The following is a 14,608-nucleotide window of genomic DNA, read 5'->3' on the forward strand; positions in this document are numbered from 1 at the left end:
CTGTAAAAATAAATGGAATGGATGCTTCTAATTGAAACATTACACATCTGTCACAGCAAAAATATGTAAACTAATTACGAAACAATGATGTTATGTGCAATGTTATCAAATTTGACTTTAAAAGTCGATTGATTCAAATGAAATGCATATATACTTGGTACAAAATAGACACTTGTAAGGATATGTTGTTAATAGAATGGTAAACACTGTTTTTGTCTCCACGGGAAGCGGTATAGACAACGCATAGTGTGTTGAAGACGAAAATCTGCAGACTTATATCGGCCACCTTTTGACCGAGAGCGTCTGTGAGACTGTGACGCAGAGAGGAGCGGAAGAGTTGTAAATAGCTGTGGTACATAATAACATAAACCTTCGTAAAAAGTTGTTCCTGTTTTGCCCGCAAGTGACATAATAAGGCAAACATTTTTTAAAGGTCTTCACCAGTTTATGAAACGTTCAGTCATTCGTTCTCATTAGTTCATCATTAATCAGTATACACACACAAGCTGAGCTGTGGTAACATACGTTCCATAACCATGTTCTGTTTGACATTGTTTCATTTGCTTGTCAAGGTGTAACGGCTTACAATGAAGGTAACAATTATTCATTGAAGACGAGGTGGACACTGAAAAAGTCGAGGTTTTTATTTGTTCATTTTCACAGTCAGCTTGAGGCTAATTGTTAAAAATCTGAAATCAAGACATCTCAGTTATCGTTCCAGTTGTATATATAGTTCACTGGAATATTTCGCAATATCAATAATATGCAAATCATCATGATCTTTGTCCATGATGGAACTCTAAAAAAAATATGGGTGAAGATGTCAACTTGTCAAATAAGAATATGGCCAGTTATCGTGAGAAGGTATGAGAAGTTTTCATCATATAATTGGTCGGATCTGACCTAAAGTTCTGTTACTTCTATACGATGTACGATTGTACGACATTTAATACCTGCATTTTATGATTTTAATTTTCAAAAGTCAGCTTAAACCTTGGTTATAATGAAAAACTACTAAAAAAATCCAACTTTCCAAAAGTTTTAGTTGGATTTGCAGAAATCTTCCCTGGCCGGTCCAATAGATTTTACTTCCCAAAGAAAGTCCTCAAAGAGAACAGCCATGCAGAATAACAGCAGTTATTATTAAACCCTGGATAATTAGTGTTGATTGGGCCTCAATTAAACAACCTCAGACTAAATTATTAAATATATTTTCCCTAGTACAAGTAACAGACCATTAATCATTATCCACCATGCCTTATGAAGGCTTATGCCCCATATCTGGACTGTGCAATGATATCCTTTAAGCAAATTGTCTGGTCAATTGTTCTGTTTCAGATGTGACTAGATACCAGGTATTCTTAGATTCTTATTTATACTATGTTTACATATTTTAGATTTCGGACCCAACCATCACAGCAACATTTGTTGAGCCTTACTTAAAAACAGGTATCAAAGATGAATTTGAATCAGCTGTGAGCAGGGTACTGCAGTCATACTCTGCTGACTCTGTTAGGATGTTTTTATGGTTCTTAAGGAAACAGAAGGATCCACAAAAGCAATGTAAGGTTGCGTTACAACATCTTGTGTTCGAAGGAAATCTCACAGTTCCACTTCATGGGAATGGCCTGGTAACAATTCTTCTTTCTGATGAATTCGAAGAGGATCTTAAAGTAATTTTTATTGATCATGCTACAAATGAGATAACTCTTTTGGGCTATTTTCCTGCACCTGAGAGCATATTATTTAACATGGTTGTTCGTGGTGACTTTACAAAGAAGACTCAATTCTTCTGCAGATTAACACATGATGGAAACCATGCTGTTCTTTTGGGACCACCTCGTTCTCCAGAATTACTAGCAATTGCTGTTTACCAGTTATCACCTCCAGTACAACTTTTCGAAAGACGTTTTGAAGAAACACCTTTTGTGAAGCATGACCCACTTGCCATTGCATTGAATCCCTCCAGTGTATTGCAAGGTCAGTATCAAATGGCTATGATTACAGGAAATGAAAAAGAAATCATTTTGACTATGCTAAACCTGGTAACGCTGAGACATTCAATTCTTCAATTGGAATCAGTGCAACCTCAATCCCGTTGGCCAATTTATTGGATGTACGGTGCTCGGGATTATCGTGGGGATCGAATTGATTTCTCTTCGGATGGTCGATTCTTGAGTGTACCTTGTTACATAGAAAATGAGTCTATGGATGCCTGCTTGATCATAGAAGTCAGCACACTTGAGCCTTTGTGTCGGATATCAATGGACAGCACTTTGGATGACTTGTGGCTTACTTGGAGGTTTCCTGTCTTTTCGGAATGTGAGACGAAACTCATTACTTGCCACATTGCGAAAGAGAATGGTAGACGGAATAAACAGAAATATGAGCTGCTTTTTTACAAGATTCCTGCTATGTACAGTTTAAAGATCTTGTGTCGGGCCGTTATTGTTGAATGTGTCAGACCGACGTTGTTAGATCAGCTTCCTGTCCCGAAAGATATGATAGAATTTTTACGCGGGAAATATAACCCAATCAGAGACTTTCCTCGGGGTTCTCGAACGTCTCAACTGCCTATACCGGATGATAAAACTTCCAGATGTAACTTACTGTGAAAAGTCGCAGTTAAGTTGAAAGTCGAAAAGAAAAGACGAAAGAACGTGAGCACGACTGTATTAAAGATCTAATGCCTGGTTTCAATAAAGCCATTAGTATCGTGAACATGACCTGGGGCCGGTTGTATGAAAGCCGGATAGCGCTATCCACCGGATAGTGATTTTTTCAATCGCTTTAAAATCGCCCGTTGTTGGGTATAACTTTGATTAACACTTAGTATTCCTAAAGTGAGGGTCCTCTTTAACCAATGTTGGCTACAAAGCTGAAATTTTATAGCTATTCAAGCATTTTTAGAAGGGTTGAAAAAATCACTATCCGGTGGATAGCGCTATCCGGCTTTCATACAACCGGCCCCAGGTGGCTAATGTGATAGAATATTTCTAAGTGTGTGTAGAAATAACCGGACTAGTTCACATCGGTTGAAATGGCTATTATCACGACTATTAAGATTATAACATATATAATATATATACCATACAATACCTACATTGCCTGAACATTGTCAGGCTCGCACGTCACCCGTTGTAGGCAAGAGGATTTTTGTATATTTCCAAGTAAAGAGATGACATGAAAGTAAATTGCTACTTTCATCAGTTTCATGTAAATAAATGACATTAAAGTAGCAATGGTTTGTTGTTTTACTGTTTGCATTTTACTTCAAATAAACTATTCGTTATTGGGCCTCTGTGGCTGTGGCTATGGTATAGCTATGGGTATAGCAATTCCAAAGGTATGGCAATTTCAAAAAGGGCCTGCGGAAGAGGTAGGTAATGTCACATGCTCACACTGACCTATATATAGGTCAGTCAGTGCATTCACATTCACATAAACACTAAACAGTGAATAGTGGTTTAATTTTAGAGAATTTTCCTTCGATGTTTATTTTTCTTGCTATTTTTTCGCTATTTTGCTTCACTTTCAGCACAGAAGACTAAATAGAAAGTCATCTTTATTCTTTCTCTATGGTATTCTGTGCTTTTAGCAAGTGCTGGAGAACTAAATTTACCAGAGGGGAGCTCTCTTAACGAGGTTGGAGCTGTGGTGACGTCATTGTGTGACGTCAGAAGTCGTCACTGAGATTACTCGTATAGGGGAGAATAAAAAGATATCGACTCGCACAGATCATAACTCATATTACATCCTTTAATATCAAATATTAGTTGGCTGGCTGCGCCAATCAAAATAGCTCCACAAGACTCACGCTGGAAGTTAAATTTAGCTTAGCTAAGATGAACATAGGAGCATAAAGAGACATTGATTGATTGAATTTTTTATTCCGCTTAATAAAAAAGTAGACAAGTTTTCTTTAATATTCTTTTTAATAAATTATTAATTTCCTAAAGTGGAAGGGGGGCTCACCCCTCTCCGAGATTTGAGAAGGGGGGCTCCGCCCACAAACCCCCCCCCCCTTTTTCTGGTGGATGTATGCAAAATTTCAGCTTGAAAATATGGCGGACAATTTTGAATCTCTAACATTGGGAATTGATATTGGAACAACTAGTATAAAAACTGTTGTTATGTCTAGTGAAGAGGTTATTGCAAGAAATACTGTTGAGCACTGTGCTGAAATTATTTTGCAAGAAAATGGGACCAACTGGCGCGAACAAGACGTGCAGAAGTTGTTTGTGGCCATAGACAAGTGCATCAAATTGCTACCGAAAGACAAGAGCAGGCTGGTAAAAGATATTGTTGTTTGTGGACAAATGCATGGGTGCGTATTATGGAACAAGGAATTTACGACAAGCGGTACAAATATTGAAAATCTAGTCAAGGAGAATTTTATTCAAAATGAAAAACTTCAGATATCATCTTTATTCACCTGGGAAGACAAACGTTGTTCGACAGAATTTTTAAGTTCGCTGCCAAAGTCAAGTTTATCGCTGTATTCAGGCTTTGGTTGTGCGACTCTTTTCTGGTTACAAAGACACCAGCCTGATTTCGTCAGTCAATTTGACAGTGCAGGCACCATTATGGATCTTGTTGTATCTTACCTTTGTTCTTCCAATGGAGTTTATATCTCTACACAGAATGCTTGTAGTTGGGGCTATTATGATATTGAAAAGCAGGAATGGGAGATTGAAAAGTATGTGCTATTGGACATGCAATCACAATAAATGTTTCTGCATAAGATATGGTAGAGTAAGGTAATCAGGGCTCTTGCAATGACGGTATCACACGAGTATGTTGTCTGCCATCTGTGCTGCCATCGTAGGTTATAAGAGGCTTTTAATTCAATCAATTCATTGGAGGTTTAGAGATTTATGTACAAGTTACATCTTTGGTGGTTTTCTCATAACCAACAATATTTTAATTTTTTATGTGCCCATGCAAAATGGCAGCTAGAAGGCAAAGTGTGACTTGTAAAATCCATCAAAGTGAAATAGCAAAAAATTAAAAAAGTATTGCAGTTTGTTCTTTAGGTAAAATTTACGCCTTAGGAAAAAGCTTAATAAAGATTCTATCTGATTCTATTTCTACCCATTGTCCCCAACTTAATTATTAAAAGTATATATAGTTAATTAAATTACCTGAGTACTTTATTGTTAATTAGACTACAAGCAGCAAATTTCCCAGTTCATCTTTTACCTACCATTTGCCCACCAGGATATATTGTTGGTCATCTGTCACACACCTGGGAAAATATTCAGCCAAATGCTACAGTCAGAGTTGCCCTCGGAGATATGCAATGTTCCATTTTAGCTACTAATGCTGGATCTACAGATGCTGGTATCTGCTTCAAATCTTTTTAACTACATGAGACATAGGAGTGAGGCTTGGCGAACTACATGAGACATAGGAATGATTGAGGCTTGGCAAACTACATGAGACTTGAAATGAAGCTTGGGAAAGGGCACATTTTCTCAAAGGGTACACCCAAAGCTGATTGAAAGTGCCATCACTGCCATTTGCAAGGAAATGGGTGACAAAAAGTCTTCACAATCTTATAGGAAATATTTGTCAATTTCTTATGAGATATAAAGGTCCATTCACACAATCCAATTTTGTCAGATTCAATTTGCTTCTGATGGATGTTTCATAATCTGTTGGTTTGCAATGTACATCGACAGCAAATCATCTAAAGCCAATGCAGTATTAATGCTTTATTAATAGAAAACTACATTCCATATGTCAGAAGTGAATGGTCCAATCTTGTAATTGGCCCTAAAACAGATAGTTACTTAATTAATAAGATACATAAAATAGCTAGGGCATTCAGGAAATTTCTATTTTCAACTTCAGAAAGTGACGCTTATGCAAACAATTTCAAGGGTGCCATTGAAAATTTCTGTATGAATCTCAATTATGTTTTTTTAGTAACCCCTGTATCTTTTTCTGAATAATAATTTGCTCATGCATGTACTGACTCATTTTGTTGCATTTTTCTAGTTCTTAACATTGGCACCTCAGCACAACTATCAGTGATCATTAATGAGAGCAGAAAGGATGAGGTCTCAAATGACATATCACTCTACCCAGCCTTGCATATCTTACCATACTTCAACAGTTGCTATTTAGTTGTCGCAGCTGCACTGTCAGGTAAGAAGTATGCATGCATGATTTAGACCACAGTTTTTTAAATTGCAGATTTTAGCTTCAGGATGGGATGTCAAAGATGCCTTTAAAATAAACTTCGCGATAGACCTTTTCGGTAATTATGTCACAAAATTATCCTTTTAAATTAAATTTAGAACCACCTTATATGAGATGGATGCAAAACATCCTTCTTCAGCGCATGCATGAAAAATAATTTTTGATTTTGACAAAAAGTGGAAATACGACATAACGCGATTTTTTATGGAAATTTTGATATACAGGCAAGTGAAATGGAAGTTTTATGGAATGAAAAACTTATGGAAATTCTATAGAACTTTCAACATTTTCTTTCTTTAATTAAAATCATAGAGCTCAGTGATTAAAATTAAATATTTCCAAAGACTTTTTGGGACTGCGATGACATCTTGGAGGGCCTATGCCCTTATTTAATGAAGCAATACTAATGCCTAATGACCATATACAAACATTAAGCAATATAACCATGCTTTGTAATGTCAAATATTTTGATATGGATAACCCTCCTGTTTTAATGGTCAAATGCTTGTCCTATGTAAAGTTTCCAGCATGTTTGGCGCTCATATACAAACATTAAACAATATAACCATGCTTAGGTTATGATGTCAAATATTTTGATATGGATAACCACGCTGTTTTAATGGTCAAATGCTTGTTCTATGTAAAGTTTCCAGCATGTTTCGGGCTCATATACAAACATTAAACAATATAACCATGCTTTGGTTATGAATGTCAAATATTTTGATATGGATAACCACGCTGTTTTAATGTCAAATGCTTGTCCTATGTTGCTGTGAGCTGTAAACTTTCTAAGCCGCAGTGAGTGAAAAAGGACACTTTACGATTAATAAACATACTTAACGCTTTTGGAAAACGATAAAAAGTCAAATTTAATATAAGGAATTCCCGCGCAGTCGCAGTGAACGAATAATAATCCCACAAAGAGCAATGTCATATACGCAATAAGCCTTCTGTTTTTGGAATCCCATCCACTGTGTGACACGCCAGTCTACCGGTTCTCTCCTGTCCTGACAATATTTTTTATGTTAACGGAGCTTAAGAGAAGTAGAGTTATTTATTATCTGTTGCCTGGTATTGGAGTACAATTTCAGGTGTGAAATTAGTTCTCATGAATCTACCAAATGAAATACCATTTCCTGAAATTTTAATTTGTGATCTATGAAATCAGACTTGACTTCATTGACCGTAAAGGCTAATTTCCACTCCGGAAAACGAGCAGCGGATCGGATCGGATCTTTTTCCGAGCCTGGTCCGATCCATGAAGTGATTTCGGATCGGACAAAAAAAAGTTAAAACTATTTGAACTTTTTTTTATCCGGTCTCGGACGCTTTCGGATGATATAAGCCAAAAATTTCAACAGACGGCGCACGCGCGGATTATCTTTCGTTCCGATTTTAACTAATATCAACCATTTGTGTTGACGCAAAAATATCACAGGTATGGAATCCATTGAGCAAAAATGAATTATTTACCATAAGCTAGTTATATGTTGCCCAGGTGAAGCTAATGGTCACGGTGCGATTTGCTTAAGGCTAATTTCCACTCTGGAAAACGAGCAGCGGATCGGAACGAAAGATAATCCGCGCGTGCGCCGTCTGTTGAAATTTTTGGCTTATATTGATCCGAAAGCGTCCGAGACGAAATAAAAAAAAGTTCAAATAGTTTTAAATTTTTTTTGATCCGATCCGAAATCACTTCATGGATTGGACCAGCTCGGAAAAAAATCCGATCCGATCCGCTGCTCGTTTTCCGGAGTGGAAATTAGCCTTTACAGTTATGTGCGTTTTAGAAAAGAACATAAATCATCATCGTCAAAATAAACTCTTTGACATCATTAATTTATGTACAATCCTTCGAAAAAGGTTTAATAAAATAAAATAGTGTTGTAATTCGCCACAAGTTTTGCTGGTCTAGTGGTGAAGCAATGTTCTCCCGGGTTCCAAACTGGGGGTTCGAATCCTGCCATAACCGTTTTTCATTATGAACTTCGTGAAAAGGTTAAAGTAAATTAAATAATCATAGCCGTTCAGCAGAAGATCTTGTAGTCTAGTGGCGAAGACATTGGTCTTCCAAGTGGTAATTCGAAAGTTCGAATCCTACCATAACGTTTTTTCATTATGAACTTCGTTAGAAGGATTAAGTACATAAAATAACAGTTGCCGCTCAGCACAGGATCTTGTAGTCTAGTGACTAAGACAATCGTCTCCCAAGTCGTAAGTTGTTGGTTCGAATCCAAGCTTGGCTGTTTTTCATTATGGGCTTCGAAAAAAGGATAAAGTAAATTAAATAACCATAGTCGTTCAGCACAATATTTCGTAGTTTAGTGGTGAAGACAATGGTCTCTCAAGTGGTAGATCGATGGTTCGAATCCTACCAAAACCGTTTTTCATTATGAACTTCGTGAAAAGGATAAAGTGAATTAAATAACCAAAGCACTTCAGCACAAGATCTTGTAGTCTAGTGGTCAAGATGTTGGTCTCTTGTGTCGACAGTCGAAGGTTCGAATCTCGTTTTAGATGGAAATTTTAGTTATTAATATTACATGGTAAGGTTATGGAGAATAAGTTGGTGTAGGCTTCCAACAATCACCAGTTAGCCTTGTGGTAAAGTCGTGGATTATCAAGTTCAGGATCGGGGCATCAAGAACAGGACGGCACGCTCCTCACGGCGGTAAAAGAAAAAAAAATGTTGGCTATGTTGCTCGGGGGAGGTTTATATTCGGTTAATGTTTGGAATTCAAATTTAATCTTTGGGGAAATCACGGGATAGATAGGGTGAATGAGGGGTATATGAGTACAAAAAGACTTAGTAATTGGGTGGCCTCGGCCCCCGGGGTTAGGGGAGGGTATAGGTGAGAAAACAGTATATAAAATGTTTAAGTCTTTTTGTACTCATTTAAACCTCTTTACCCCTATTTATCCTCCTATTTACTCCTATCTATCCCTACTTTTTCCTATCCTCATGTATCCCTAACTATCCCCAAACACAATGAAATGTTTGAAGAAAGCTGGATTTGAAAGTCAGGAAAGGCGGGGGAAAGAGAACCCCCCTCAGTCTACTCCTCGGCCAAGGCGAGGGCATATTCGCCCTCTCGCACTACTCTTCTGACACTCACAAATTCTCACTTTATTACCTCGTTCTTTTTCGGTTTATCCAGGACTTGAACCATCGGCTGTATGCTTGGCAGATCACCGTCTTCACCACTACACCACCAGTTCTTGTGGTGAAAGCCTACACTTTTTATTTTACTTAATCCTTTTTTGGAAGGATCCTTGATGAAACTTAAGACCTTTTGGGATCTCAAATGAAATAACAATTTAAATAAGTTCACTTTAATGTTCATGATTTATTTTCATAAATCTCGCACACTATATCTTACTATCTTCTTCGTAGCTTGTAACTTAATATTAGCCATCTGTGTTGTCGCTAAAAAATCACATACATGCATGTACGAATTGCCGTAAAGCACCACCATACCATAACTAAGTTAGTTATATGCGGCGCAAGTGAAGCCAATAGTTACGGTGCGATTGTTTTGTATTTTTAATGAAGTGAAGTCAAAGTAAAGTAGAAATAGGTTTAAAAGAAAAAAAGTACAAGAATTAAGAATGTATTTCAATGTGTATAACGCGTATATATAGTCATGAGGCAACAAGCATGGACCTCGTACTCTGGTAGAGTCGAAATACTAACTTGTCTAGCCGGTTCGTCGAATATAAAATACGCTTAAAAAGCAGTTAACCGCGGTAACAAACAAACAGCAGCTCAACAATATTACGGCGACGATTCATTATTATTTCATTTAAAAGTTCTTCGAAGAAACGATTAAGTAAAATAAAGAACAATAGCTTATCGACAAACAATGTGGTCGTCAAGTAGTTGTTAAGACGTTTGTCTCTTCATTCCAAGGATCCAAGTATTAAATATTCGACGAACCGGCTAGACTAGCTAGTATTTCGTCTTTTTGTAAGTCTTCAAATAAATAGTCAATGTCTTTTCAACTGGATATTTGCTTCATTAGCCATTTCAGATATAATGCTTGTTGCCTCATGACTTTACGAGTTATATACAGCCTAATTCATATTAGAGACGGGAAACTCATCGATGAGGGGAAACTCATTCAAGACGGGAAACTCGTCTGATGTGAATCACAGACGGGGTTTTCGTCCGAATTTTCCCGAGTAAGTTGGACGGGAATCCTGTCTGGGAGAGAAACTCATCTTAAAATCGCATTTAGACGGATAAATCAGACGAGTTTCAGAAATATCAGCACGGTCGAGGACGGAACAAGGCTAAGGAAAGTATACACAATTATTATCGTAATGATTACGCATTACCCGACCCATCGTACGTATAAATTTTCCATATCCCGATTAGTCACATTCAGACGGGTTTTTACGGCTATCAACTTTCCCGTCTCAGTAAGATGAGTATTCGGCTATTATTAATTCTTGTACTTTATCTTTTAAACCTATTTTGAAATACATTGTTAATTCTTGTACTTTACTTTGACTTCACTTCATTAAAATACAAAACAACCGCACCGTAACCATTAGCTTCACTTGGCCCGCATATAAGCAACTTATGGAAAGTCAGTGCAATAAGGCACTGCATACCTGTATGTGATATTTTAGCGACAACACAAATGGCTAATATTAAGTTACAAGCCGCAAATAAGATAGTAAAGATATAGTGTGTGAGTTTTGAGAAAATTAATCATCAACATTAAAGTTAACTCATTTAAATTGTTATTTCATTTGAGATCCTATACCAAAAGGTATTAAGTTTCGTCAAAGATCCTTCCAAAAAAAGATTAAGTAAAATAAAAAACTGTAGGCTTTCACCACAAGAACTGGTGGTGTAGTGGTGAAGACGGTGACCTTCCAAGTATGCAGTCGATGGTTCAAGTCCTGGATAAACCGAAAAAGATCAAGGTAACAAAGCGAGAATTTGTGAGTGTGAGAGGAGTAGTGCGAGAGGGCGAATATGCCCTCGCCTTGGGCGAGGAGTAGACTGAGGGGGGTTCTCTTTCCCCCGCTATTCCTGACTTTCAAAGCAAGCTTTCTTCAAACATTTAATTGTGTTAGGGGATAGTTGGGGGTATGTGGGGATACGAAAAAGTAGGGATAGATAGGAGTAAATAGGAGGATAAATAGGGGTAAAGAGGTTGAAATGAGTACAAAAAGACTTAAACATTTTATATACTGTTTTCTCACCTATACCCTCCCCCCCGCCGAGGCCGCCCCCCCGCCCCTCCCCCCCCCCCTTGCCCCGGGGGCCGAGGCCGCCCAATTACTAAGTCTTTTTGTACTCATATACCCCTCATTCACCCTATCTATCCCGTGATTTCCCCAAAGATTAACTTTGAATTCCAAACATTAACCGAATATAAACCTCCCCCGAGCAACATAGCCAACTTTTTTTTTCTTTTACCGCCATGAGAAGCGTACCATCCTGTTCATGATACCCCGATCCTGTACTTGATAGTCCACGACTTTACCACAAGGCTAACTGGTGATTGTTGGAAGCCTACATTAACTTATTCTCCATAACCTTACCATGTAACATTAATAACTAAAATTTCCATCTAAAACGAGATTCGAACCTTCGACTGTCGACACAAGAGACCAACATCTTGACCACTAGACTACAAGATCTTCTACTGAACGGTTATGGTTATTGAATTAACTTTATCTTTTTCACGAAGTTCATAATGAAAAATGGTTTTGGTGGGATTCGAACTATCGACTTACAACATGGGAGACCACTGTCTTAGCCACTAGACTACAAGAACTTGTCTTGATCTGCCATAGTTTTTTAATTTACTTTATCCTTTTCCCGAAGTTCATAATGAAAAACGGCTATGGTAGGATTCGAACCATCAATTTACCACTTGGGAGACCATTGTATTCCCCAAAGACTACAAGATCTTCTGCTGAACGGCTATGGTTATTTAATTTACTCTATCCTTTTCACGAAGTTCATAATGAAAAACAGGCATACTGGGATTCGAACCAATGACTTCGCAATTGGGAGACCACTGTCTTCACCACTAGACTACGAGATCATGTACTGAAAGACTATGGTTATTTCATTTACTTCATCCTTTTGTCGAAGGACATGTTTGGACTGGGACCCCAGGCTTGGAACATGGGAGAGCATTGCCTTCAACACTAGACCAGCAGAACGTCTGGTGAACTACGACACTATTTTATTTTACTCAACCTTTTTTCGAAGGTTTTTACATAAATTTATATCAGTTCAACTTTGACGATGATGATTTAATTTCTTGTCTAAAACGCACAAAACTTCGAATCTTATTCGTAGCTTTAAACTAATAATATCAACATTTGTGCTGACGCTAAAATATCACAGGTATGGAAACCATTAAGCAAAGGAGCAGCATCATTCTGCCATAAGCTTGTTATATGCGGCCCAGGTGAAGCTAATGGTTACGGTGCGATTGTTTTGTATTTTCGATGAAGTCAAAATACAAATATGCCCAAAAATGAAATAGATTAGCCTTAGTAAATATTTGAAGCCATTTTTGGTATGTAACACACTTTAGAAAATTTTAGAAAATTTTAGAAAATCATCAATTTTGAAAGTGAATAAACAACTTCGTAATTGTTGGCATTATTATGGAACACTATTGATAATTTGATATTAGAAACTGACAGAAAACAACTTTATGCGTTAAAAAATACTGCCTTTTCTAGATTTCTTTCATGGAAATTTTATGGAAATTTAAACATGTTGTTTCTGGAATTTTTGTTGAAAGTGGAAGCACTGCCACAACAATTAATAGGCTGTTCGTGCATCCGTGAGTCGTCTCATTTACATTCCATTTAAAAATTTCATGTTTAGCAAATTCTAAATTCATGATTTTAATCCTTCACATTAAGTTAGGATTAAAGTTAGATTAGGGATTAGGATTAACCATAATCAGTCATAAATCTAGTCTAAAACCAAATCCTGTTATTGAGGATTAATTTACTGAAAGTGGAAATATTACCAACGTTCCTGTTTAAAAGCTGGAAATTCAAAAAAAAATAAAAAAAAGAAAGCGGTCAAAAGAAATGAAGCAGTCGGGCTACAAAATAAAACAAAATTTTTAAATGTGTTTGTGTAAAATCGAGTTCCACGCTGTCTATAGAAGTCTCAAATCTCCCCATGGCTTCTCGAATTGCCGGAAATTGTAAAGATACAATTTTATCTCTTTAATTTTAATACTCTAGAAATTTATGCTATATCGTAAAATTCCCTTCACTTTACAGGAGGAAATGTTTTGGCTTATTTCGTAAAAACACTGAAAAGTTGGTTACATGATCTGGGATATGATCCGCCGCCAGACAGCTACATTTACCAACGACTCTTCACATGTGGTGTTCAAGATAGACATGTTCCTAAACTTACAATACATCCAGTACTTTGGGGAGAGCGCCATGATCCAGAGCAAAAAGCCTTTGTTAAAGATATCTTGCCTGGTTCTTTGTCCCTTGGGAATATTTATAATTCGATATGCTTTGGTCTTTTGGTCAACATCCATTCAATGATTGACCAGTTTCTTACGAAATATAAAGTGACCAAACTTGTAGGAACTGGTAATGCATTACTTCAAAACAAAATGATACAGGAAAATGTTCGGGAAATCTTTCGTAAGGATTTTGAAACATGTGAAATTGCAGATGCAGCGATGGGCGCAGCCATGTCGATTAATAAATGTTCTACGTGAATAGTCGTAAACAATTCACGAAGTTAGAAATTCACGAAGAAGAAAAGAAAAACATTTTACACAACTCACAAGCTTTGCACTCGAGGTTAGGTCTCTGATCTAAGTTTAAATGAATGGTGATTATGGTGCCCCCAATATTTGTAAATCAATGGTTCGAATCCTGCAAAAACTTTTTTTTTTCATTAAGACCTTGAAAATGATTAGGTAAAATAAATAATCGCTCTTGCTCAGCACACGTTCTTGTGGTAACTAAGAAGAGAATTAAATAAAATAAATGAGTGCAGCAAAATATCTCGTGGTCTTGTGGCGAAGACAATTATTCTGACAGCTAGTGGCAAGCGATGGTTCGAATCCAAGCATTAACTCTTTTTCATCACGACCTTCGAGAAAAGCAAAAAGTGAATTAAATAACCACTGCCGTTAACCACTGCCGTTAGTTATTCTCGTGGTCTTGTGGTAAAGATAAAAATTTCCTGTGTCAGCAGTCCATGGTTCGAATCCTATTTAACACGTTTTATATCAGAATTTTCACTCTTAACAATACTTGGCAAAATTAGAATTGCTTTAGGCTTCCAACAATCACCAGTTAAGAGCTGTTTACATGAGCCCGGTTACCCAAGATTCAACGAAGCGTGAGATGATTTTTGAGGTATTGAAATCAGCAG

General features: G+C 37.1%; 2 protein-coding genes across 3 annotated transcripts; both read left to right on the top strand.

The window, feature by feature from the left end:
- The first annotated feature begins 776 nt into the window (after positions 1-776).
- Positions 777-2,726, top strand: LOC114537193. Its single transcript, XM_028558321.1, has 2 exons — positions 777-864; positions 1,398-2,726. Exons 1-2 carry the CDS (start codon positions 811-813, stop codon positions 2,613-2,615), a joined length of 1,272 nt encoding a protein of 423 aa, XP_028414122.1. The 5' UTR covers positions 777-810; the 3' UTR covers positions 2,616-2,726.
- Positions 2,727-4,061: 1,335 nt separating this feature from the next.
- Positions 4,062-14,313, top strand: LOC114537191 (sedoheptulokinase-like). Of its 2 annotated transcripts, XM_028558320.1 has the most exons (5): positions 4,062-4,699; positions 5,168-5,343; positions 6,004-6,065; positions 6,202-6,265; positions 13,486-14,313. In XM_028558320.1, exons 1-5 carry the CDS (start codon positions 4,065-4,067, stop codon positions 13,941-13,943), a joined length of 1,395 nt encoding a protein of 464 aa, XP_028414121.1. In that variant the 5' UTR covers positions 4,062-4,064; the 3' UTR covers positions 13,944-14,313. The 2 variants fall into 2 exon arrangements, with proteins under 2 accessions (XP_028414121.1, XP_028414120.1); XM_028558319.1 differs by lacking the exon at positions 6,202-6,265 and having other exon boundaries at positions 6,004-6,153.
- Positions 14,314-14,608: the final 295 nt, after the last annotated feature.

This window comes from Dendronephthya gigantea, unplaced genomic scaffold, assembly GCF_004324835.1.
Source record: "Dendronephthya gigantea isolate DGI-Jeju-01 unplaced genomic scaffold, DenGig_1.0 000153F, whole genome shotgun sequence".
NCBI classification, from domain to species: domain Eukaryota; kingdom Metazoa; phylum Cnidaria; class Anthozoa; order Malacalcyonacea; family Nephtheidae; genus Dendronephthya; species Dendronephthya gigantea.

Excerpts from the sequence above, each read along its gene's own strand:
- LOC114537193 (XM_028558321.1), top strand. The coding sequence starts at position 811 with ATGGGTGAAGATGTCAACTTGTCAAATAAGAATATGGCCAGTTATCGT. Across the intron at positions 865-1,397 it reads TGGCCAGTTATCGTGAGAAG|ATTTCGGACCCAACCATCAC; the intron begins GTATGAGAAGTT and ends TACATATTTTAG.
- LOC114537191 (XM_028558319.1), top strand. The coding sequence starts at position 4,065 with ATGGCGGACAATTTTGAATCTCTAACATTGGGAATTGATATTGGAACA. Across the intron at positions 4,700-5,167 it reads CAGGAATGGGAGATTGAAAA|ACTACAAGCAGCAAATTTCC; the intron begins GTATGTGCTATT and ends ATTGTTAATTAG. Across the intron at positions 6,154-13,485 it reads TGTCGCAGCTGCACTGTCAG|GAGGAAATGTTTTGGCTTAT; the intron begins GTAAGAAGTATG and ends TTCACTTTACAG.